The sequence below is a fragment of the Toxotes jaculatrix genome, chromosome 16 (assembly GCF_017976425.1).
Source record: "Toxotes jaculatrix isolate fToxJac2 chromosome 16, fToxJac2.pri, whole genome shotgun sequence".
Lineage (NCBI taxonomy): Eukaryota > Metazoa > Chordata > Actinopteri > Toxotidae > Toxotes > Toxotes jaculatrix.
The window spans coordinates 6,198,463-6,223,163 of record NC_054409.1 but is presented as its reverse complement, the minus strand read 5'-3'; the positions used below and the strand labels follow the sequence as shown (position 1 = coordinate 6,223,163).

Sequence of the window (24,701 nt, the reverse complement as noted above, 5' to 3'; positions counted from 1 at the left end):
CTGCTTGCTGTTTCGCCTGATAGAATCTAGACCTACAACTACTGAAGTACTGTTCTTCCTGTCTAGTCATACACAGAGCACCGGAGCTGCTGCTGCTGCTCGCGTGCTGCTTCTAAGTAGACACGGTGTCATGGTAAATGACAAGTGGAACCGCAGGCGATCACACATCACATGTAGGTATCATTCTGTTTGTGTGCGGCGGCTGAGACAGTCACTGAGCTCCGTCTGTGAGAAAATGAAGTGGGTTTACTGTAGGAGCCCTGGACGCCTGCAGTTCCCTGCTGAGACATGCTTTACATACTTCACTCTGATTGGCTGGCGGACAGGCAGTGAGAGTGTTGTTTGGAGATGGTGGTGGCATCTTGTCACAGTGATGTATGTCCCTGCTGTGTTTCAGCCTGCAGTCTGGTTGGGCTCCCAGCGCCGGTTTCTTATTGGCTCAGCTGTCCAAGTTTGTTTGTTGTCGTTGCACCTGTTGAATAAAGATCAATTTCACTTCAGCGTTTTCATTCATTTCACGTCACTTCTCTACATTTCTGTTGCCGCCGGCTGCTCTCCTCGTGTTTGGCATTGCCTCACCCCGACGACTAAATTTAGAGCTGCAGCTCTGGATCTGTTAACGTGTAATGTAAAAATAGCGTGGAGGGAAACCTGCTCACCACACAGCAGATACACAGGACGGACTGAGAGTGAGCTGGGAAAAGTGAACTAGAGAAACAGAATGTAGACAGATACAAGCAGAGAGAGAGAGAGAGAGAGATAAACAGACAAACTCAGGGACAGTAAAGATTAGAGACAGGCAGGCCCAGAGGTAGAGACAGACAGAGACAGTGTACACAGTTCACCTTAACGTATACTATTACTGGATACAGCAGGGGATGTAAACAGACAGACACACCGTGAGAAAGACAGAAAGACATCAGGTAAGTCAGGACTGGTTCCCTGATCGCTGAATTTACTGCACCTGAATTTGTTAATGATTTAAAAGTTTGACATGTTTGACTTGAATTTGATATTTTAAGTTGCAGTTGTTGGAAGGAGTATGTTCTTTATCAGCCTCGGTGCTAAGCTAGGGCTACACTCTGGAGGGGCCACTCCAGTGTATGGGGGGGGTCACGTGACTGGTGAAGGCAAGCTGTTAATGGCCTCGCACACTGGTGTGGCGTGTGATGTGTGTCAGAACACCTGCACCTTTTCAATGCTTCGACAATCACATTCATCCTCCGGATAAAAAGCAACGTTTCAATCTCTGCTTTTATAACATGTTCAGGAAATGTTTGGGCAACAAAATGTATTTATCCTCTAAAGGGAATTTGCTGTTGCAGATTAGTTGTATATAAATATAACTTGTAGCAGACAGGGAAGAAGAAAGTCTTCAGATGTTGAGGTCTCTGTTACGGTATTTGATTCTCAGCCGTTTTCATTGGGGACTTCTCTAATAGCACGATGTGTGGAGGTGGTGGAGGAAGCCTGAGCTAATCTTCTAATTTTAAGTTGTCATCATTTGGATAAGTCCGCCTCATTTATCAACACACACACACACACACTGCTATGTCCCAGAGTCCATCGGCCAGACAGACGGGGGATTAAAGTCTGTGACCTTTACTTCACACAAAGGTCTTTAGACGTCTGACACTGTCTGACGTTCTATACAGATTTTTTTTTAGAATCCATTTCAGCCAGTTAATTAAAGAAAATTAAAGAAGAATAAACTCACACAGACTTGAAAGCTGCTGCAGAAAGATGATCCATCACAGTCAGTGTTTAATCACGGGCCGCTTCTGGGTCGTCGTTATTTCATCCTCTCATCATAATACAGCAGGAACTGTTTTGTTAATGCTGAAACACGTTCTGAAAGTCAGCTGTTCAACAACTTTATTTTCATGATGTCTATGCTTGTTTTTTCACCCTGACAACGGTGTGTTTATGTGGATAAAATATCGAAGCTAATTTTCTCTGTGTTATGAGGTGAAGTCACAGACTGAGCGGGGTTTTCCTGTTGTTGTTGTTGTTGCTCCTTGAAGCATATTGCCGTGCGGTGCTTAATTATAGAATGACGCCAGTCATCTTGTGTCACAGTTTGATGAGTCAGTCTTCAACAAGACTCTACACTGAGACGTCGACCAAAGCTGGACTAATGCATTCATCTGTCTGTCTTGTATTGTAGGTATGTTCTATGTGAATAGTATGAAAGGAGGTCAGAAAGGAGAGTTGTGTATCATGCAGTGACTCCAAGAAGAATAAATATTTACATGAACTTCACTGTTATTCTGAAAGTAGAAGGAAGGGTCTGACAGGTTGACCCTTCACTTCCCTGTTCAAAAGGAACAAGTGATGCTCGGCTCTCAGTTCGGCCCAGTCCCAACGTCCACGCTCACGCACATGTTCGCCAACCACCATCCCTCACCTGAACATAAACCATAAACACTTGAAATCAGAGTAATGTAAGAATATGTTATATTACACACCACGTTTATTCATCCACCATTTCTTTTCATTTTTACTTACTGATGCTGGACAGAGAGATGGACTGTGTGACACTTCCTCTTGCATGCTCACTCTCATGAATCTGTTCCTCCCTCACGCTCAAACGATGATCAGGATACACACCACATACAGCCACAGAGAAATTCAAGTCACGCTGGAGAAATGCAACGAGTGCCGTGTTTGATGTCGCTGTCCGTTGCTTTATTTGTGTGTGTCTCTCAGGATGTTGTCCAAAAAGGGGGAGCAGAGGTCGTTCAGCAACGGGCCGCTGAGAGACCAATGGGAGAAGAGGGCTCAGAGCATCGCTGACCAGTGCAAACAAGAGGCTGAATGGAAAGAAAAGAGCTCTGTCAAAATGTGAGAATAAATATTCAGCTACATATTTAACCATCTCCAACAGCTTAGAGTTTGTGTCCTCAGAGAACTGCGGTCATGAGGCCAGGTTCATTTACACTTCAGTTCTACCCATACTCCCCTGCTTCTGACCGGATAACTCAACCTAACCAGCTGATTTATGGAGCAAGGTTCTTTGACACACATAAGACTTGAAAAAAGAACATTCATATAGTAGTTTCATTGTATCCACTCAGTTTAACGATGTATGGATTGATTTTTATGTGTTTTTGTTTGTTTTTGGATCTGCAGACATTACTCAAAGTGGAATTATCACTGGTCACTTGTTTCCAACGGAGACTTCAGTAGGCTCACCAGAAAGACAGATGACGAGGACAAAAACAAGCCGAAAATTAAATTCAAAATCGTCCCTCCTCCTCCCAAGTCCAAACCCGAGCCCCCTTCGCCTCCGCCCCCACCCAGGAGGACAGCTTCTCCCAAACCACGGAGGCCGAAACGCAAAGTCGAGGTGGACGTGTTCCAGCTCTGTTGGAGAGAGTCCTGGATGAGCCTGAAGCCTCCAAAGTATCTTTACCTGAAGGCCAAGGAGCTCAAAACCAGAATCCCAGGTTTCACAACCATAGAACTGACCAACAACAGGAAGTACAAACCAAAGGCGTACAAGTCAGAGGCTGAATTGACGTCTCCTAACAATAAATGGAGTCACTCCTGGAAACAGGTACTCAGACTGACACAAACTCATCACTTCAGCCTAACAGTTTAGTGTACGTAGCTTGAAAAGTAGGAGAATGATAAAGAGCTATTTAATCCTTTCTCAATCCAATCTCAACCTAATTCATCCATGGCTTCAACAAACTACAAGAGAAGGCAGGCGACTTTGAGTAGGTACAAAGTGACTGATGAAACATGTTGTAAACCACCTTGTGTCTTCGTTGTTGTTGTTGTTGTTGTTCCCAGGTGAAGAGTCCAGCCCAGTTGGAGCTCTCAGAGGGGGAAAAATTCCAGTGGGAGGTTTTGTTTGAAAGAGAATTATATTGCAAAGTTGGCATGGAAGCGTTTTCTCTTCCTGTCTGGGCCGGTACGTGGAAGATTATGAACTTCCCCTTCAGACAGCAGAAACAGCACTGGGATCGTATCTGGCCTGATTACCCACAAAACTTCAGCGACAAGTTTGATGAATTACAGCAACTAGAGGAGCAGGTGGGGATCAGCACAGTTACAATTGCTGATTTCTTTTTGTTTTTTTTGCTTTTAGAGGCCCGATGCTACATGGCCACTGAGCCAACAGGACATTTTTATAACTGTTATAAAAACTGTATGTTGTGATCGTCAAACAGGAGGAGCCTTCAGGCTGGGAGGAGTCATGGAAACTGTCTGGGGCAGAACTTGAACCACAAGACACCACAGATGACGAGACAGTAACTGAAACCTCCTGGAGCACCGACGCCACAGCGATGACGAGGATAAACGATGTGTTTGTGCCCGGGTGGAGCAACTCCTGGCTGCTCTCTGCAGCTCCTCCACAGGAGGACGAAGAACGTCGGAAGAGCTGGAGCTCCTGCTGGGGATACAGGCAGCAGATCAGGTGGGTTGCTGCTGAGATTCCCATGCTAAATGCAATACATACCTGGTCACAATGACAATGTCAAAGTTTCTACTGTTCATCAAACCTAAACTACAACTACATCCACAGGTGGCGCACGGCTTCGCTGGAGTCCCATCATCGACACAGCGACATGATGACGAGGAGACGTAAAACCACAAACCTCCTCCTCACATCACAGCTGGACGATGAGATCGCAGACAGCTCAGAGTGGACGGAGGCCTGGAGGACTCCTAAAGGACGGAGCCAACAAGAGGAGGATGAACTGGAGGAGGAAGAAGAAGAGGAGGAGGAGGAGGTGGAGGAGACAATGGATGATGCAGAGGAGGAGGAGGATGAAGACAAGAACAATGAGTTAAACGTAAAAGTAGATGAGGAGGAGAAGGATGAAGGAGTAGATGAGGAGGAGGAGGAGGAGGAGGAAGAGGAAGAGGAGGAGAAGGATGTTGATGAAAATGAGGAGTACAAAGAAGCAGACAAGGATGAGATGAATGAAGAAGTACATGAGGAGAAGGAAGACAAAGACATTAAAAAGGAAAATGAGGAGGATGAAGAAGATGAAGAGGATGAAGGAGTAGAAGAAGAGGAGGAAGGAGAGGATGAAGAGGTTGATGAGGAGAAGGACAAGGAAATAAAACAGAAGGAGGAAGAGGAAGGGGAAGATGAGGAAGAAGAGGAGGAGGACGAGGAGGATGAAGAAGAAGTTGACAAGGAGGAGAAGGACGAAAATGTACATAAGCATAAGGAGGAAGAGGAGGATGAGGATGAGGAGGAGGAGGAAGAGGAGGAGGAGGAGAAAGAAGTTAACAAGGAGGAGAAGGACAAAAATGTACATAAGCATAAGGAGGAAGAGGAGGATGAGGATGAGGAGGAGGAGGAAGAGGAGGAGGAGGAGAAAGAAGTTAACAAGGAGGAGAAGGACAAAAATGTACAAAAAGATAAGGAGGAAGAGGAGGAGGAAGAGGAAGAAGAGGAGGAGGAAGAGGAAGAGGAGGAGGAGAAAGAAGTTAAGGAGGAGAAGGACAGAAATGTACATAAGGATAAGGAGGAAGAGGAGGAGGAAGAGGAAGAAGAAGAGGAGGAAGAGGAAGAGGAGGAGGAGGAGGAAGAGGAGGAGGAAGAGGAGGATGAGGAGAAAGAAGTTAACAAGGAGGAGAAGGACAGAAATGTACATAAGGATAAGGAGGAAGAGGAGGAGGAAGAGGAAGAAGAGGAGGAAGAGGAGGAGGAAGATGAAGAAGTAAACAAGAAGGATAGGCACAATGAAGTGCATAAAGATGAGGAGAAGAGGGATATAGATGAGGAGGAAGATGTAGAGGAAGAGAAGGACGTCCCTGAGGAGGAGAGGGACAACCAAGCACACAGTGAGGAGGACAAACACCTAAACAAAAACAGTGAGGAGGATGAAGAAGATGAGAAAGAAGACAGAGAAATCAAGGGGGAGGACACTGAAGAAGCACAGGAGGAGGAAAAAATAGCAAATGAAAACAAAGAGGAGGAGGAGGAGGAAGAAGATGAAGAGGAGGGTGATGATGAAGAAGCAGATGAGAAGGACAAAGATGAAGAACAAGACAAAGTAAAAGAGGAGAAAGATAAGGGGGAGGATGAAGAACTCAAAGAGGAGGATGAGGAAAATGAGAAAAAGGAGAAAGATGCAGAAGAAGAGGAGGATGAAGAGGATGAGGATGATGATGATGATGATGAAGAAGTAGATGAGAAGGAGGACAAAGCAGACAAGGAGGTGAAAAAGGAAGAGGATGAAAAAGATGAAGACGAGGATAATGCTGATGAGGAAAAGGAGGAAGAAGAGGAAGAGGAGGAAGAAGAGGAGGAGGAAGAAGAGGAGAAGGAGGATGAAGTGGACAGAGACCAGGACAAAGAACAAAGAGAAAAAGAGGATCAAGTACACAAAAAAGAGGAGGACGAAAACGAGGAGGAGGAGGAGACTGATGATGATGTGACCGCCAACACAGAGGAGGACGACGACCACGAGACGGTGGACGAGAAGGAGGACGACAAAACAGCGGAAGAAGTAAAGGAGGAGAAGAAGTTGTGTAGACGAGTCAAACGTAAACCAGATGTCCCGCTGCATCTGCAGTTCCATAAACTGAACTCCTCCTTCTCCTCCTGGAAGCAGTCGTGGATGGTGGCGATGGCTCACAGAGGGGGAGATGAAAACAAAGAGGAGGAAGAGGAGGAGGAGGAGGGGGAGGAAAATGAGGAGTGGTGGGCTTGGAAGGAGTCGTGGAGGATTTGTCGCTGGAAGAGGCCGGACGAGGACGAGGTGGTGTGTTTCTCCACTGAGAACCGGAGCCAGAGACACGTGGGACTGATGCACGAAGAAGACGGGATGCCGAAGAGTGAATGGACTCTCAGCTGGAAGATGACCAAGACTGCAGCAAAGGAAAAAGACAGTGAAGAGGAAGAGGAGGAGCAGGAGGAAGAAGAAGAAGAAGAAGAGAGTTGAACTTTCCTGTTACTTAAAGATTGTAGGTTGTGAATTAGGATGTGGACATTTTTAAGAATGAAAGTTCGAGGGGCTGGGAATCAAACCTCAACACAGAGGAACTGAATGTTTCCATAGCAACGAGTATTAACAACTACACCAAAGCACCAAAGCAGGCACTGACTGTCTGGTCAGATTCATGACCTTGTTCATACTTTAATTAGATACTCAATAATGCAACAAAATTGGATACACACTCAATGAGTGTGTGTCTGGGACAGAATACATCATATCTGTACCTGACAAAGAGACGTAATCAGCCTGACAGTGACCCAGAGTGGATGTCTAGGGTGGAATAATGAATGCACCTGGTCTGAGATCAGTTTTGTAGTTTGAGTGCCTGCACTCCAACATGGCAACAATCTGCAACTCCAAATATCCTGTGGGTTGAGCAGCAAAGCAGTTCAGAGATTTAGTTTACTTTAGTTCAGTTGTCTGCACTTGGGTTAATGAGCTGAGACATGACAACATAGCAACACAGTTAAAAATAGATCCAGAGGATGAAGAGAGAAACATGATGGGTCAAATGATGAGGCAGGACGGAAAGAAGAAGAACAGGTTAGACAAACTGATTTGGGAGAAGAAAAGGAAGCTGGATTGTTGCAAGGTATGGATTCATCAGCACCCACCTCTGGAAATGACTCATCTTTGTTATCTACAGCACGATGCTGAAAAGCAAAAGACACAGAAAGGTGGCATGAGTTTTTATTTCCAGCCCGCGTGTGAAGTCAAACAGCTCCAGCGTCTAACGTAACGTGTACTCATACTCCCACGTCGAAAAATCTTATGATTTCAGCTTGAAGGCAGTGATACTGAGAAGACCGTTTAATTAAACTGGACTGTTTAAAGTGTGAAAGGTTAAGCTACCAGGGCAAACAGGCAAAAATAGAAAATGTTCATGTGGACACCTGGGAGTCCACTCTGTCTCTTGTACCTCTGTCACAAACCTTCCATCGCTTCCAGCTGCTAATGTTTGTAGTGGAAAAAGCATTGATCTGCCACAGTTCCACCCAGCGTCGCTTTAGACAGTTTTATTCTTTTGATACAAAAGAAAAACCTGAGGTTGTGACAGTCTGGGAATATGAAGCACCTGTAAGTGAGATGATACTGAAAGAGATTGTGTTAAAGTATGTCTTAACCGTTTGTATGATGGTTTGCATTTTCACTGCACTGTTGTAAAGAAGGTAGTGTAAAAAAAAAAAATTGAAATATTAAACTGCAACTTTTATTAAATCAATGAGCCATACATTTATTGAATAAAATGGTCTGTGTTGTTATGAATTTTAAGACTAACACATCAGAAGCCATGCTGCTCTGCCCACATCTGTACCTTGAGCTCTGCGCGTGGCATCAAAACCCTACACAGTGGTTCAGAGCAAAATGTCGAGCTCAGGGAATAACCGCACTTTTGGAAGCACCACTTGAGCGGCTCAGTGCACCGCCACAAAAATAGGGACAGCGGTCAGCCTACATTCCTGAATGTAAGCTGACCGCTGTCCCGCTTGGTTCGTACCTGATGCTCTCTTTAGCTAAACCAAATAAAAAAGTTTTCAGACAGTGAATGTTGTGTTTATCATCAGCTGACACTATGCTGCTGACGCTACTTATCAATGCAAGCCACATAACCTCAAACATCACATTTAACACTAACACCTGACTTCACTGACACTATCTCTTCATCCATGTGTGTGTGTGCACTGTGTATATTTACTGAGGCCCATTTTACAGGTGTTCCATAGCTTGAAATCCACAGGGGGCAGTTACAATGATGCCACTTAGGCTATGAAACTAACTTGAGTTTACACAATCAACCACAAAAAGAGCAGTAGTATCATCGTGCCTTTAAAGAGACGAAACAGTGAGTAAATTAAATCCATTTAGAAAAAAAATACCAAACTGACCTCATGTTGAATGTGTTTCATATATCAGCCACTAGAGGGAGACACAGACTCACATCTTTCTCCTCAGGTACAGATAAACAGTCTGTGTCTGGTGGAATGAAATCTGGAACACAAATGAAGCAAGTGAGTGAAAATGCAGGCTCATTATTTAAACTCACCTACTGCATCATTTTATATATTATATATATATATTTTATTTTACCTTCAAACACGAACAAAATGTCAATATAATATAAAGGAGTGATAAATATAATTCAGAGGAATTCTTACAGGAAAGTCTCTCACACATAAATACAAATCAATCTGGGACAGATATATAGACATGCTGAAACCTTCTATATTTACGTCTTTAGATTAAAACTAGCCGTAAACATCTGACCACATCTTCTTCATCAATGTGATGCTGAAAACAAGATGTTTGAAATGTTTCTGGATTATTTCAATCTGAATTAAATCAGAATCCATAAGATGGGAAACAAACACTGACGTTAAAGCTGGAGCTTTGTGGGGCTGTGGTGACCGTGACCAGCAGCACCAGCACCACCAGTCACTGGTACTCAGTCTCTTTGCTTCATCACGTGATGATGATGATGATGATGATGTTCTGCTTCCCTTCATATATGCAGGATGAGTCCAGCAGGAGTCTGTGAGCTTTCACTTGCAGATTTCCTGTTGGGTTCAGATCAGGTTTTTCCCTCCTGCTGCTGACTCTCCTGCTGTGTATTAGCATGAGATCAGACTGCATTGTGATGCTGCACAGATTACAAAATACCCATTTCCACCTCTGATTGTCCCTGTGTGGTCAACACAGAGACAGATTAGCAGAGCTGGGGGAGGGAGGGGAGGGGAGGGGAGGGGAGGGGGGGGGGAGGGGTTTAGTCCTGGTTTTACCCCCCAAAAAAACAAAGTTTAAAGATACGGATAAAATGGAAAACACAAGAGTGAAAGCAGTTCTGAAAAAAAGTGCAAAAAAAAAAGGACAAGGAAATAAAAAGAAAAGATATGAAAAGTGCATCAAATTCAAGTATTCAACCTCAAAATTGTAGAAAAATAAAAAACTGGGAGTGGTAATTCATCATCAAACAGTAGAACAGTTTGAGGAAAAAGGAATGACTTCCCCAAGATTGTGGATAAAAAGCTGTTTACTTCCTTCCGTAAGACATATAATGCTGAGCAGTGTCATTTTTATTCAAGGAAAACAAACTGTAATCTGGAAACGATCTTCATTAAACGTAGTATAAAACAGAACGTGCTGTGTCCGCAGTATGTGCTGTGGCTTTCACACCATTTACTGACATGTAAATAAACTGAAAGACCTTTCTGACATTAAATACCTTTATTATGGTCTCTGTGGTGTTTATTTGAAAAAAGACACTCTATTAATAAAGTGTCTTCATCACTAGTAAAGTTACTCATTGCCCTGAATTAAAACAAACATACTTGACAGACCTATCATTGGTGTCTTGGTGTGAAATAATGCACTTTTTGATTATGTATTGATTCTATTGGCATATCCACAAGTTTTGAGCTGTAGAATATAAACACCCCGGGTTACTAACTGTCCTAAAAACAACCACAACAACAAAGAAACATACGGAAAACATAACCTCAGTGTTTAGCTACAGCTCTGCTAAAACAGGAGTTGTGGAATTTTTTTCCCCCTCAACTTCAGTTTTTTTTTGCTTTTAGAATTAGCATTTTTACATTTTTTTACATTTCATGACACAGGAAGTCAGTGTAAAAGAAAAGAAGGAAACGGGCTTTGTCACATTTCCCCACTGATCCTAATGTGACCTGTTAAAAAGCTGTGAGGTGGGATACAGCATGTGTGCAAACTGGGAAACTTTCTTCTGGTCTGCAGTGAAAAAAGGAGGAGCTCTGTTTCCATTTGCAGCAGGTTCATTAACATGTGAAGGCAGGACTGGAGGGGAGAGGGAGCTTCATATACATGTGTATGAGGAGAGGGGGGGTCGGTGAGAGAGACAGAGGGGGGAGGATGGGGGTGAGAAAAATGAGGGGAAAGATGCTTCCTTCTTCTTTTTCATAGGTTACATTTCCCTGTTTGTCTTTGTTCTGAGTCCTATACAAATCATTTTCTCTCAATAAATTACACTAACACTAAACTTATCCTTAATGTACAATAAAAGTTCTTTATTTCCACATTTGTCGTTTAGGTTTTCTCTTTTTTTTAAACTAAAAATATTCTTCTCAAGCAAACTGAAACTCTGGATCATCTGAAAAAACAACTTTGAGTTTTTTTTGTTGTTGTTTATGAAAAGCTGATGTTCTGGAGAAACACAGCTTTCATAATGTGTTTTTTTAAATTGCATTAATTGTACATTTCTAAAATTTTCATTTGCCAAAAACGGCCAAACTTCATCGTTTTTAAGTCACTTTCCATAACTGTTGATTCAGTCCTCAGGTCTCAGACAACACAGAAACACGGTGAGGCGGAGTGGGCGGGGCTTACGGAGCCACGTGGGAAACGGAAACAGCTGATTTCTGTAGAAAACAACCAGCAGAGACACCTGGCTGAGCACACACACGCAGAGAGAGGACACACTGCAGGAGGACTTACTGGGTCTATATCAGATCTCCCTGAAAATAAGGACAAGATTCATTTTCTAACCTTGAGCACTCTTTTCGTTTTTTTTTCTTTTTTAAAACCAGTGATGGAGTAAAGACAGAACTTTGTTTACGGACAGTTTTACTATCATCAGCCAGAGTTTTGCAAATATTTTTTCACCGTAAGGTTTTGTCCGATTTTTGGGGACCGTGCGGAGTAGTCCCTCAATTGTTTTTTTTTTTTTTTTTTTGGTTTTCTGTCTGCTGTAAAATGAGCTGTGCGCAGCTGCTCCGGTGAGTAAATCCGTTAAATAGAGAATTTACAGTTAAATCTCAATCTCAGGTGTTTTTCAGTGCAGTGTGCAGTAAGTGTGTTCCTTTATAGAAATAAAAAGTTGATAAAGTTGTATTGTGGTGATGTTTGCAGGAGTGTCCTCTGCGCTCTCATCTCTCTGCACTGTGCTGCTGCTCTGCCTGCCTCAGGTCAGTTCATCTCACTGTTCTCATGCGTTTTTTGGTGCTGAGAGCACATTTTTTTATGTGAAAGAACTTAGTGTGTTTGAGTTGAATCACAGATTAAATGACTCAACACAAACACAGAAATCCAGATATAAAGTCCAGTCCTCAGTACATCATGTATATTTACTGCATCATTTGAATTTGGTGTCAGTTTTCAGTGTGATACATGTATCTACAGTAGGAACTATGCCACTGTCAGGATGTTGCAGATGGTTTTAGTTTTTCAGGCTGTAGATGTCAGACGATTAACATGCACAGAAAACAACAACAGACTAAACACCTGGAAAACAGAACTGTCATACAACACAAGCAAGATTCAACAACTAATACTGAACTCATACTGTGTGGAAATAGGAAGGCAGAACAATACTTTCAGGATAAAATCTGACCTGTGTATTATTTTTCAGGCTGCGAGGGAGACAAATGCAACAGAGAGCAGGACTCTTCTTCTTCTGTGGTGAAATCCCAGCAACATTCCCAGGACTTCCTGGGTCGGTTTACCCAGGTGAGCTCACCAAACAGCGGGGACCGTAAACACCGCGACGCCAGTGCCGTCCTGCCCTTCGTCGGCCTCACAGGCAGTAAGTTCACACTTCACCACTGTATGCACAGAGCACAGAACCAATGAAGGCAGTGATTTAGCACTTTACCCAAAACACTTGACTGATTCCTAAAAGCTTAAAGAATGTTTTCAACTCTAACCAACTTTTGAGAACTGTTGTGACATAAAGCTCATGTTATGTGAGTGAGTTTCTCTAAAAACAGGAAACTAATACATGAATTTTCAGGTCTATTGAAAGGTTTCTGGGGTGTGTGGGAGCTGCTGACTCACCTCATTTAAATCCCAGCTACAGCCCTGATACTTGTCCATGTCCTGTAACAAGAACCAGGCCCCTGCAATATAAAGAAGAAAGCAGAATATAGAAACTACTTAAAATGAGCTGTTACATACAAAATTTTACAGTTTTTACAAACAAAATGGGATTTTATTTCATTTCTTTGTGAGATTGTCAAATGTCTATCTTCAGACTTTTCTGTCTCGTTGAGAAAAAAGATCTCAAAAAAACTCCTAAAAGGAAAATTAGTGAGAGACGGATGGATGGATGGATGGATGGAGACTCTCTGGATGTTTCAGGCCGACGTCAGTTTGGCTTTAGTGTTTTTTCGCGATTTTTAGATGTTTGTTCTGACTCTCTAACTCCGACTCTCTGTTTGTCTGCTGATGTGAAGCAGAGGATGACAGGAATGTGCTGCCAGATGGAGAGTCTGGTTTATCTCACAGATACAGGGCTAGAGCTGGGGTGCCTGACTGCGGCCTTCAGATTGTCTCACATAGACTTTCAAACCTCTCATCAACAAATTAAAACCTGTATAGCTTATATAAATGAATAATAACCTATACAGGCATCAAAACTCAAATACATGATGAAAACTCATCAAAAGACAAGATCAGATGCAACAAGGGAAGTGAACAGACGGTTTCATGTGTCGTTGGTTGCAGCTCTGATGTCTGTCTTTGCTTTTTGTTGTAGGTGCTGAGCAGAGTCGTAGCTGCTGTAAAAACGGAGGAACGTGCATCCTGGGCAGCTTCTGCGCTTGTCCTCCGTTCTTCACTGGAAGGAGCTGCGAGTACGACCAGCGCATCAGGTAAATGGCGGAGAAACAACACTTTGTTGCTCACACAGACATTTAGTAAAGGCGAAGACACGTCCTCTGTCCATTTCCATGTTGTGAAAAATAAAAAAAAATGGTCACCAGTGAGAGGAAGAAGGAAACTTTTATTAATCTGTCCTTCAGACTAGGAGTTGTGGGTTTCCCAGGTTTGTAAATTGCTTCTCCATCTTATTGCAGGAGCTGTGGTTTGATCCCTCATGGCGAGTGGGTTCAGAAAGGATGCTCCTACTGTCGCTGTGGTTACGGCGTCCTGCACTGCTTCCCCCACGTCTTCCATAAAGACTGCGGTAAGATGAATTTTTTTTCGCACACCAGACACGTGACCTGATCCTGGTTTAAACTCAAGATGTTTTGCTGATAATCCATCACAATCAAAGTTTAGGACCAGTTAGATCTTTGGGATCATGCAGTAATGGAGTGGTGAGCAGGGTCCTGTGGCAGTCAGGTGTTTTTGTGTGAGCTGGTATTTTTCCAGCCGAGATGTGAACACTGAGCAGTCGTTCACACGTCTCGTCCTTGAAACAAAAATATCCACCCAGGTGTGAATGCAGCTCTGAAAGACCACAGGCCCCGCCTATTCATTTGCAATTCAAGGCCTTTATTCCAAAATGCTAAACATTGTCACAGCCATTCACTTCTGTACAAACAATGACATGGGGTACTATCACTTTAAGCTATTTAAATGTAAAGATACAGCCTTTTTCTCTCTGTTTCTCTGAGGACTCTGGGATTTTCCACAAACAATTTCACCTAAACAGTCTCCAGAGTGAGAGCAATACCAAGTGTTTGGGGGGCTTTTTCTGCCCTGGGTTTTGCTTCTCAGGCTACATACAGGAAAACCATACACAGACACAGAAATATTAGGCATTAAATGGTGATTACGAAGAGTATCAATACACTAAATATCACAGATAAGTTGCAGACAGAATGAGGGAGTAATGCTAAATAATCCATTGGAGAATGAAGTGAATTTTGAGTCCAGTTCCTGATTGTTCTTCTCTCTCTGCTCTCCAGATGACTCAGAGGAGGTGCGTTGGTATCGCTCATCAGCTGTCAGGACAGTTCAGAGCAGTGTCTTCCTGTATGTGACGCTGCTTCTTCCTCTGCTTCTCTTCCTCTGATGTTTCAAAAAAAAAAAAACAACAAAGTGGACAGAAACACTGCGCTGTAGACTGAAGATTCCTCCGACGCTTATAAAAAGATATTTATTGGATTATTGGAAAAACTGGAAATCAAGAAGGAGGGAGCTGTTTCTTTCTGAGTGAAGATGAAATGCTTTCAGTTGTCCTTTTTTAAACATTTAGACTGTGTTGTCGTTTATAGGGAAATAAAAAAAAGGTCTTCAGTGTGGAGATCTTTTTGAGGACTGGAGGGAGAAAGTTGTTTTAAACACAGCGGTGTAATTCTTGTCTAAACTGTGTATGTGTGTGTGTTTTCCTTCCAGTGGAAGGTCATCTGTGTGTCTGTGAAGTCTCGAAGAACACAATGTGTATGAAGGACGTGCTGTACATAAGATTTTTATGAAAAATATGGTTTTTTTTTTGTAATTTTAGGCTCTGTAACTGAAAATCCATTTTTTCTTTCTAAAAGAAGATGCAGATTTTATTGTTTTTAACTTTGCGTCTTCTGTCCATTTGCACAAACTGAGCTGATGAGTCCTTTAGATATAAACATGTATGCATTGTGTGTTTATTAAAAATTTATTGTTCTGCCGCACGAATTTTTGCCTTTGTGTTGTGACACTTCCCTTAACAAATGATGTTTCGAAGGAAATTATCAAACAGGCTTTTTCTAGCCTTCAAACTCTCTCTTTCTCTGTGTTATCTGAAGGTATTTTCAGTGGGAGCTGTTCTCTCTGTGTGTCTCTTATCTCCACAGTTTATTGATGAGGTTTGAATTGATTATCAGCTGCTCTCTTATCTTAAACAAACACTTCAGCTGTTGTTCTGCAGTCTGTTGGTCCTGAGAGCTGCCACAGCTCACAGCCTTAAATTAACAGGCACAATTAAAAAAAAAAGTGATAATAAAATTAAGTTAAAATAAATGATCCTGAAAGGATCATTCTAATGTCTGTAGTATTGTAATAATAACATTGTACTGTTGAATCCAGGACATCACTAAAGACAAGTCTAAGAAATGAGATGATCAGAGGAGAAAACTGACAAACTTATAAAAATCAGATCTGAGTTGTAATAAACAAGAATTTTCCTTCCAAAAAGTCATGTAGTTTAATCCAGTGGCTCCCAACCTAGGGGTTGGGCCCCTCCAAAGGGGCCACAAGAAGATGGAAGAGGTCACAAGCCACTAGGGAGCCACTGGGCTAATCTTCAATATTGTGTCATACTACAGCTTATCTATGTTTTTTTTTAATGTAAAATCTTAATCTGAAATGTAACAAGTAACTATAATAGCTGTCAAACATACTGAAGCAAAAACTACAATATATCCCACTGAAATGTAGCAGAGTACAGTTCTAAATCAGTATAACCACTGCTAGCCTGTCCAGCTAGCTGCATTTAGTTAGCCTCGGTTTTATATAAGGCTAAAACAACGCACTGCTCACGCACAGGGGGTCTTCTTAGCTTCACCCCACAGTAATCAGACTCTAATCTCTCCTTTGTCATTATTATCCACAGGCTAACGTCGTGTGTAATTCGGATGTTCTGATTGGGTGACTAACTTCCTTAAACTGATCTCGAAGCAGGTCCTGCTGTTCTGTCTCCCGTGGCGACGAAGAGGAGATTTAAAGCTCTGTGCTCAGCGTCACGATGTCTGCTGAACTCTCTGTTTGACGATCTCTCGAAGAGGTTAAAGGGATTGGAGGAGATTTGAGGAGCCGCAGGTGGAGACGGTGGAGCTTCAGGAGCCTGCACAGAGGGAGGAGCAGCAGCAGGAGACTGGAGCAGATTTAAAGGGATTAAACACGATGTGAATGAAGGCAGCAATGTGAAATGACTTTATCCTACATTTCCACATCTTCCTGCGACTTTAGTGATATTCTCATGCTCACAGGCTTCAAAGCTCAACTACTGTCACCCATGATGAAGAAAAGCAGACATTGGAAACCTAAATGTCCCAGTGTCAGACTTTACACTGCTGCATCCAACTAACTCCAGCTACGTCTGATGCAGAAAAGTGTCATGCGTTTTAATTACAGCGTGGACTAAAACAAATAAGCTGGAGGACAGAGTCAGGAGACAAATGAAGAGTAAACTGTGTGGGAGCCTCTTATCTCCAGGTTCCTTCACTCGCTGATAGCAGCAATCAGAGAGAAAACACTGGAGATACCTGTCATTAACACACACACACACACACATTTGTATTTCAGTTCCTGTGAGGACACTCAGCGACGTTGCTTCTACTACTTCAGTTAGAAAGTCAACCTGAAACGAGAAAAGGGGACAAAAACAGAATTTTGAAAAGTGAGGCTGTCTCCACCCAGTCCCAGTCCAATGACTCCCTCACACTAAAGTGTCTTCTCTTCAGCACAACACAGCCGATCAGTTGTTAACAGCTCTGCTGCGACATCTACAGGCTGCACACTGAACCACCAAACAAACTTTTAGTTTTAAGTGGGCCAAAATTCTGAGAACAACATAATTTTAGTCCTTTTTTTAAAAAAAATTACCAATATTTCAAATATATTTCAAAAATGCCATTCATAAATGGAATTGTTTAGACTTGGTTTCAGCTGCCAGGAGTTTCCAGAGGTCTCAGATGAGAGTCAGGAGCAGAGACAGAGGACACACAATGTCCAACAAAGAAAAGAGCTTTTGGAAAGGTATGATAATAATCACACAAAGATACATGCTCTATGGGCGAGAGGGTACACCCTGGACTGGTTGCAACCATTCACACCTAGGGACAATTTAGAGAAGCCAGTTAACCTAATGTGCATGTTTTTCTGGATTGTGGGAGGAAACACGCAGGCACAGGGAGAACATGCAAACTCCACACAGAAGAGTAAGAGAAGAAAATTGAGGGAGGGGATACATGATTGAAGGCCGTATAACACTTAGTCACTGCAGTCTGCTCTGAAGAATCACAGCTGGACTTTGTTAAAAGTTTCTTTTGGCTGTTTTCTGCATTATACAAGTTTTGAAATAGTTTACCCTCATTTTCAACGATGTCGAGAGCACAAAAACACAAAGAAAGAACAAACAGCAGACCAAACACCACTAGAAGCATTTACATTCAAAAGCAGAATAATTGGTAATCATAGTTTTGAACTGGTTCAAATGAGAAAATCTTGGCTGCAACAGATCCAACCACTTAGAGTCGCCAGTGTTTAACATTTTCCATTTCAATACCTGGAGTCTGTATCTATTGTTATGGTTATCATTATTTCCAGTGTTTTTATTTATCTATTTACTGAAGGATCCATATCTATTACTGAGGTGAGTAAATTTCAAAAGCAAACTTCCTGGTTAATATACAAGGTCAAGAAATTTGGGTCCAATAAAGTATAGACTAATCAATAAACTATAGGATTGCTAGTAAATTGGTTGCTCCATATCATCCTCTAAGACAGACACGCTAGGGACATCCTAAAGTGAAATCAAATTCTTCCATTATTACGGATGAGCCATAACAAACAAACTTTATCATAATAGTTCCTAAAAATCAGGGAGTGATTATCTATTGCAACTAACTGGAGTTCTGTTAAAGAATCAGTTTAAGAAGTAAAACGTATAAAAGCAGTGGAATGCTCCTTTAATAACATCCAGGTTTATTAATGTACACACACACAGACGTGCTACTGTCAGCTGTTTAAATCCCAGCAGGGAAGTTCGCTCTGTGCTGATCAGCTGCTTGAATGGATTTGAATGAAAGTCACTGGTGTGTGTGTGTGTGCGTGTGTGTGTGTGACATGATATCAAAGTTTTGTAATGCCTTCCATCTGACTCACCTGCTGAGGGATTTTGTCAGCGGCCGCAAGAAGTCGCACATTAAAATGTAATTCAGACTCTCCGTCACTCACGCACACACACACACAACCAGAGAAAGGCACGTATGTACACACACACACACACTGATCTGAAGCAGACTTCCTGCTGCCTACAAATTAAAATAAAATGAGCTGAAACAAAATGGGTTTAAACACCTCAGCATTTAAATTGGAGCTATGTTTCATCTGTTTTATCAGATAAACGGAAGCAATGTTTCCAGCTCCATGGTTAAGGTTTGGGAGAAATCCTGGTCTGGGTTAACACAGCGACTTCACACACACAACATGCTCATTTACATTTAACCAAAACCACCATCTTTACCAAACCTAAACCACAGACAGGCCTCCGGATGTGAACCTCCCTCTGTGCTGTGACAGTTATGTGTGTTGTACACCTGCCACCCTCTTGTGACACAGTTGTGGTTCATAGATGTAGCTCTTCATTCATTCATTCATTCATAAAAAAAAGTTAATTACGTTTGACACCACAGTGTAACTGCAAAAACAAGTCAATATATGAAGGAGGAGATTCTGCTAAATCCTGGAAAAAGTTTCTGTCCTTCTCTCTCTCTCTCTCTCTCTCTCTCTCTCTCTCTCTCTCTCTCTCTCTCTCTCTCTCTCTCTCTCTCTCTCTCCTCTCTCTCTCTCCCTCTCTCTCTCTCTCTCTCTCTCTCTCTCTCTCTCTCTCTCTCTCTCTCTCTCTCTCACACACACACACACACACACACACACACAGGTACACTCTGAGTGTAAAGACAAATAAGCTGTGGTTAAGATCCTGGTGCCGTTTAGTTAAGCCAAGTGACATCTGTGTCTTTATGTACTGTGCTGTGCTGTGTGTGATGAACAGAAACAGGAAAATCTAAATGTCCTCGCACTGAAGAGACGTTCAGTTAGACAGAAACGTCTTCCTGCTGCTGCTGATTTATTAAAGAATAAATCCACTCCACAAACATGTGATCTGTAAACCTTCCAGCAGCCACAGTTTAGAGATTCATCTCAGAAAACACTGAATGAATGTCACACCTCATCGGTAAACGTCAGGTATTGGTGTGACTTTGTCTGGAGTGAAACTAAGATTGAAACAAACACAGGGGACAAAGAAATAAAGAAGAAACTCGTTTCCTTCTTACTGGAGCAGCTGCACTGTGACAGTGCTGTAAAAGTTTTCTCCAGCCACATTTGAAGAAGTACTCCTGTAACTTAGCATCTCACTCCTGAGAGAACAGACGCAGCACAGTCTGAGATATCCTGACTTTCACTACTTTCTATGGGTCAAACTCCAAAAACACTGGATCCCATGTTTCCCACAGTGCAACTCAGCAGCATCTTTTGTTTCCACAAGAGCTCTGGGATTTTTGAACCTGTACTTTTTAATTGTACGAAGAAGTAAGTGCATCAGTGGGTGTCCAACGCCTGAGATGGACCTCCATAACTATGACAGTTAAGTTCACACCTACGTGAATTTCACTGGAGTAAATGCACAGAACAACTCATCTCTTCACAGTATCCTGTGCATCACACTGTACACGTGCAAGGGAAAAAAAGAATGGAACGACCAAACTGGGCAAACGTAGTGTAACACGATAGGCTTCACTGAGATGGTTTCATGCCAGGAGCTGCATTCTATATGGAGCAGTTACACACACACACACACACACACACACACACACACACACACACACGCACACTCTCCCTCTCTCCAAATATAGTAGTATGGTAATAATAAAGACTTTGGAAATTGGACAGAACAGAGAAGAAAAAAGAAATGAATGGAGACAAAAAAAAGAGGAAAACAGGACACAGGACAATGATTAGGGCGACGATAAGATAAAGTGGGGGTGGGAGAGGGGAGGAGTTAAAAGAGGAGATAAAAAGAGAAAGAAGGAGAGAGAGAAGAGGACAGGAGGTTAAAAGAGAAAAATGGAAAAGAAAAGAGAAGGAATACCCAGGCATCATTCATAAGAGAAATAAAGCTGCTGAGAGGAGAGAAAGAGAAAGAAAAAGAGAAAAGAGAAAAGGAAAGAATAAAAAGAAAGAAACAAAGAGAATTTAGCAGTAAGTAAACAGACAACACTCAGTCATGGGGATTTTCAGGTATAATGTGACAGATGTTGTCTGGTCACCACTGAAATGATGAAGCAGATGTTTCCGTGCCTGCTGTCAGGTGATGAACGCAGCTCGAATTCACGACAAACAGAAGCTCAAGTCGTTCTGGGAGCAGAGGATCGTCCAGCACAGCGGGAAGATGGACGACGAGGAGAACCGCATGAGGAGCAGCGCCCTGAAACGGTCAGCAGGACAATTACTATGTCATTTTAAAGCCTCAGATCTGGAGTCCTGGTAGGTGGTAGTTCCACATTGAACAACGTAGTTATGTCATGTGTGTAAGGCAGATTACACGGGTATTGGACGTCAAAAAATGGAGTGTAAACGCATCCAAGAAACGTTAAAGACTGAAATCTGATACAGATTCCAGCCTGATGTTAAATGTAACCTATACAACCCCCCCAGTGCCACTACATCAGTAAGTGGTTCGGTCTGTCCCCTGTGATAAAGTCAGGTGAATTCCTCTCTGAACATTATTTCTCTCAGTGTCTGGCTGCCACAGTTCAAATGCAAAAAAACAACCTGAGTTAACAAAAATCTTGGCAAGCCGATCTTATCTGTTTGTTTTTTTTGCTCTTAACTTTATCTCTCAGGCTATACTGCATGAAGGTGAAGGTTTTACTTTGGAAAATTTAATATTCTCCTTCCAAGACACTAAAATTGGCAAAGATAAGACAGTAAAGCAAAGTGCTATTTGTAGTAAAGATGAAAAAACATATCAGGAAATAGCAAACAGACAGAAATATAAATAAAGTAGTCTCACTGAAATCAGATCTATTTTTCAAGAGAGACCTCTGTACAAAAAATTAACTTTAAAAATAAAGAGACAGAAGTAAACATTTTCATATTTAAGATAAGAATGTGCAAGTGTGTCTGCAAATACAGCAACCTTTTAAAATGTTCCAGTGAAATAAGTTAATGTAACTTTATATTTTTTTGGAGCTCATTTGATTTGTATGAAGCAAAGTATATGAACCTAGTTTTCAAAGATCAGTGCGAACAACACACAGCTCTGCTGTCAGGTCACAGGACAAGCATGCTGATTTGTAGATTATAGAAAGGTCTTCTGTGCAGCAGAAGATAAACAGGTTTTGATTCTATATGGAAATCCAAATTTTACCTTCAGGTTGCTTGGCAGGTGGTCCACATGGGTCTTAAAAGGTGAGTATGGTATCCAGCCAGAGTCCCAGGTACTTGTAACATTCAACAGTAGCAACTTCATAACCATGAAGGGTTTGGATATGAGCAGTGGTCTGGATACTCCAAGGCGACCTATAAGACAGCATACATTTAGTTTTACCAGAATTTAAAACAAGCTTATTTTTGATGAGAGAGATCTGTAATGTATCGGTGTCATAGGAAATAATATCACCTGCATAGAAAAGCACATTACAGTTTGGACCTACAAAATAAAAGAGTGTACACCTACAGTAACACTAAGGAGATCTGACTTGGAACCTCAGGTAGAACTCTACCACTTCTACCACTACCTACATGTTAAGTTACACTGAAACCAGCCACTAAAGCCAGAAACTCTTGTCGCATTTCTTTGTTCGTTTTAGATACAATTTCAGTTAGTTTTTGTTTAGTTCACTCTGTGATGTTACCCCACACCCCCTCCGTGACATTACTCTGTGCTGTCACTTAACTCACTGTGTGATATAAAGCATATTCTGAGTGGAACTTAGCTTAAATTGCTAGCTTCCACTCACCAAATGGAATAGAAAACTAAGGGGAGAGACCTCTTAAATTACTAACAATACATTACCCACACTGTGTGGACCTCTTCCACCCTGATGCTGGAGGTTTAGTTGTTGTTTCTGCAAATAATGCGTTTCCAAAAACAATTTGATCCTCTTTCACAAAAATATGCACAATAGCTGTACACAATAAATGAGGGAAATTCAAATTTAATTTCGGCTTTAAGATCAAAACAAACCAAAGCTGATTATAGAAGCAGAACTCACTGGCAGCTGTAATGTTAGAAGCATCATGTTTCTTCTGTCTGACAATATCTTATACATCAGTTCTGCTTGTTCCACCTCGTCACTGAAGCTGTGTGATGTCCACACTGAGTGAGACATTTGTTCATTCAGCTCAGGACTTTTTTTTTCTTTGCTGCACTAGTATATCAAAAGAAAACATTTTAATGTGTGTTGTGAAAATCTTGCCAAAAATATTTCCCAAAATTCAGACTGACATATTTGATCAGGTCTTTGGGACGTCCTCTGAAATTTAAGATTAAACTCTGTGAATGAGATGGACGAACTGTTGGTTCAGTCTGATCAGAAAGGAAAAGAGAATTAAAAATAAACTTTATGACTCTCCTCAGTTTTCATCCCTCTCTCTGTGTGTCATAACTTGATTAGTTTAGAAAATGCCTCGCTTGTGTTTGCAGCTCATCTATCTGTCATCACATAGTAGCCTGAGAATGTTGATTAGTGGCAGCTCGGCTATACGTTTGAATCCTGGAGATCAGTGAGAATATCTGAGCGCTGACGAGCACAGCGCCGCAGATTAACGGACGCATGACAGAGCGTGCTGACAGACAAATGCCTGCTAACACAGACACAACAATATTAATCCTGTCACAGCTAACACGACCTCTCTCTCTCTCTCTCTCTCTCTCACACACATACGCACAGTTACTCTTTCTTTCCGTAACACAATTATCCCTGACAGCGATGCCTGCAGATATCAAATTTCACTGGATGTCTGCGTGATTCATTTAAGCCCAGGAGTTATGGTGTCAGGGTAAATACTGGCCTCTGATATTCTGACAAAACCTCCACTCATCTCTGCCTGCAGCCACAAATAGCCAACTATGAATGACTCTAGTCTTCTTTAAACTCAATTTTTATATATCGCCTCTGCTAACATAGGAAACATATCTGCTGCACATCAGACAGCTAGCATGCTCACATTAGCATTTTTGCTTACAGTGCACACAGTGGGATATTCAAAGCACTGCACTGACCAGTTAAACACATGTAAGTGTGCACTGCTGGTACATTACTTTGAATTATGAATGACATAATTCTGGTGTTTTGGTGTTGACCTCCTTTTCATCTTCTCACTGATGATTGAAGGAACAGACCTCCACCAGTGCAGCATCCTGTGTGTGTGTGTGTGTGTGTACTTGTGTATGTATCTTTGTGAGGACCACTTTTAGCATAAACTGTACAAAGTGAGGACATTTTGGTCAGTCCTCAACACTTGGCTGTTTGAGGGTTAGGAGGCATTCAGTATGGATGGTTATAGTTAGGGTAAGAGGCTAGGTATTGGATAATGTCATTGAGAGTCCTCACAAAGACACATGTAGAAACGCGTGTGTGTGTGTGAGAGTTTCAGTACACCTGTCTCTGTCTCCCTCCAGGCTGAGGGAGCAGTGGGTGGTCAGGTTGGACCAGAGGAATCAGCACCAGCAGAGTTTCTTCGAGGAGAGAATCAGACGAGCTCAGAAAGCTCAGCAAAGCCTCGGGAAGCTCGATTCGCCCTGAAACCAGAAGATCAGAGAAAGTTAGAGAAACTCACTCCTCCACCAATCAGCTGGCAGGTGAAGAGCAGCTGTCCGGGGACGGCAGCGCAGTTGTGCATTTATATTAAAATTTGTATTATTACATATATATATGTATTTTTTAAAGTTGATATTTTTTAAACTGAATTCACTATGAAAAAATCCACTAATAGTAGTAAAAAAAAAAAAAAACTCCTCAAATATCACTTTCTATTGCTGTTTGGGGACAAACAATATGTAAAATAGCTGACTTCTTGAAGAATGTTTTATCTTTTATGTCGTACTTAATTCCTGCCTGGTGCCATTGTTTTGTCATTATTGTAAAGTTGTCACTCTGTCGCATGTAACTGATGGTCTTCAGTAAATAAAATATCTATATCGATCTATATATGAAAACCTTGTATATTTGGTTTTAGTGATTTTCATGCTTTCAAAGATGATGTTTAAACATTAAAAAAAAAAAAAAAGTCACATGGTTACATGGTTATTCACTTACTCATGCAATAACTTAAATAACC

General features: G+C 41.8%; 3 protein-coding genes across 3 annotated transcripts; all 3 read left to right on the top strand.

The window, feature by feature from the left end:
- Positions 1-653: 653 nt before the first annotated feature.
- On the top strand, positions 654-7,491 carry LOC121195859 (golgin subfamily A member 6-like protein 22). Its single transcript, XM_041059547.1, has 10 exons — positions 654-923; positions 2,710-2,844; positions 3,133-3,559; positions 3,799-4,041; positions 4,179-4,426; positions 4,535-5,051; positions 5,097-5,147; positions 5,229-5,273; positions 5,340-5,474; positions 5,511-7,491. Exons 2-10 carry the CDS (start codon positions 2,711-2,713, stop codon positions 6,909-6,911), a joined length of 3,201 nt encoding a protein of 1,066 aa, XP_040915481.1. The 5' UTR covers positions 654-923; position 2,710; the 3' UTR covers positions 6,912-7,491.
- Positions 7,492-11,687: 4,196 nt separating this feature from the next.
- On the top strand, positions 11,688-14,730 carry tdgf1 (teratocarcinoma-derived growth factor 1). The gene is made up of 6 exons (XM_041059545.1): positions 11,688-11,710; positions 11,844-11,899; positions 12,343-12,516; positions 13,468-13,582; positions 13,787-13,896; positions 14,624-14,730. Exons 1-6 carry the CDS (start codon positions 11,688-11,690, stop codon positions 14,728-14,730), a joined length of 585 nt encoding a protein of 194 aa, XP_040915479.1.
- A 5,997-nt stretch (positions 14,731-20,727) lies between these two features.
- LOC121195858 (protein FAM240B-like) lies at positions 20,728-24,224 on the top strand. Its single transcript, XM_041059546.1, has 2 exons — positions 20,728-20,849; positions 24,043-24,224. Exons 1-2 carry the CDS (start codon positions 20,728-20,730, stop codon positions 24,164-24,166), a joined length of 246 nt encoding a protein of 81 aa, XP_040915480.1. The 3' UTR covers positions 24,167-24,224.
- The last annotated feature ends 477 nt before the right edge of the window (positions 24,225-24,701 follow it).

What these genes read in the sequence shown, in the direction of transcription:
- LOC121195859 (XM_041059547.1), top strand. Translation starts at nt 2,711, where the DNA reads ATGTTGTCCAAAAAGGGGGAGCAGAGGTCGTTCAGCAACGGGCCGCTG. An exon ending in GAAAAGAGCTCTGTCAAAAT is followed by an intron (nt 2,845 to 3,132) that starts GTGAGAATAAAT and finishes TTGGATCTGCAG; the next exon opens with ACATTACTCAAAGTGGAATT. An exon ending in GGATACAGGCAGCAGATCAG is followed by an intron (nt 4,427 to 4,534) that starts GTGGGTTGCTGC and finishes CTACATCCACAG; the next exon opens with GTGGCGCACGGCTTCGCTGG.
- tdgf1 (XM_041059545.1), top strand. Translation starts at nt 11,688, where the DNA reads ATGAGCTGTGCGCAGCTGCTCCG. An exon ending in TGCTGCTCTGCCTGCCTCAG is followed by an intron (nt 11,900 to 12,342) that starts GTCAGTTCATCT and finishes ATTATTTTTCAG; the next exon opens with GCTGCGAGGGAGACAAATGC. An exon ending in GAGTACGACCAGCGCATCAG is followed by an intron (nt 13,583 to 13,786) that starts GTAAATGGCGGA and finishes ATCTTATTGCAG; the next exon opens with GAGCTGTGGTTTGATCCCTC.
- LOC121195858 (XM_041059546.1), top strand. Translation starts at nt 20,728, where the DNA reads ATGAACGCAGCTCGAATTCACGACAAACAGAAGCTCAAGTCGTTCTGG. An exon ending in AGGAGCAGCGCCCTGAAACG is followed by an intron (nt 20,850 to 24,042) that starts GTCAGCAGGACA and finishes GTCTCCCTCCAG; the next exon opens with GCTGAGGGAGCAGTGGGTGG.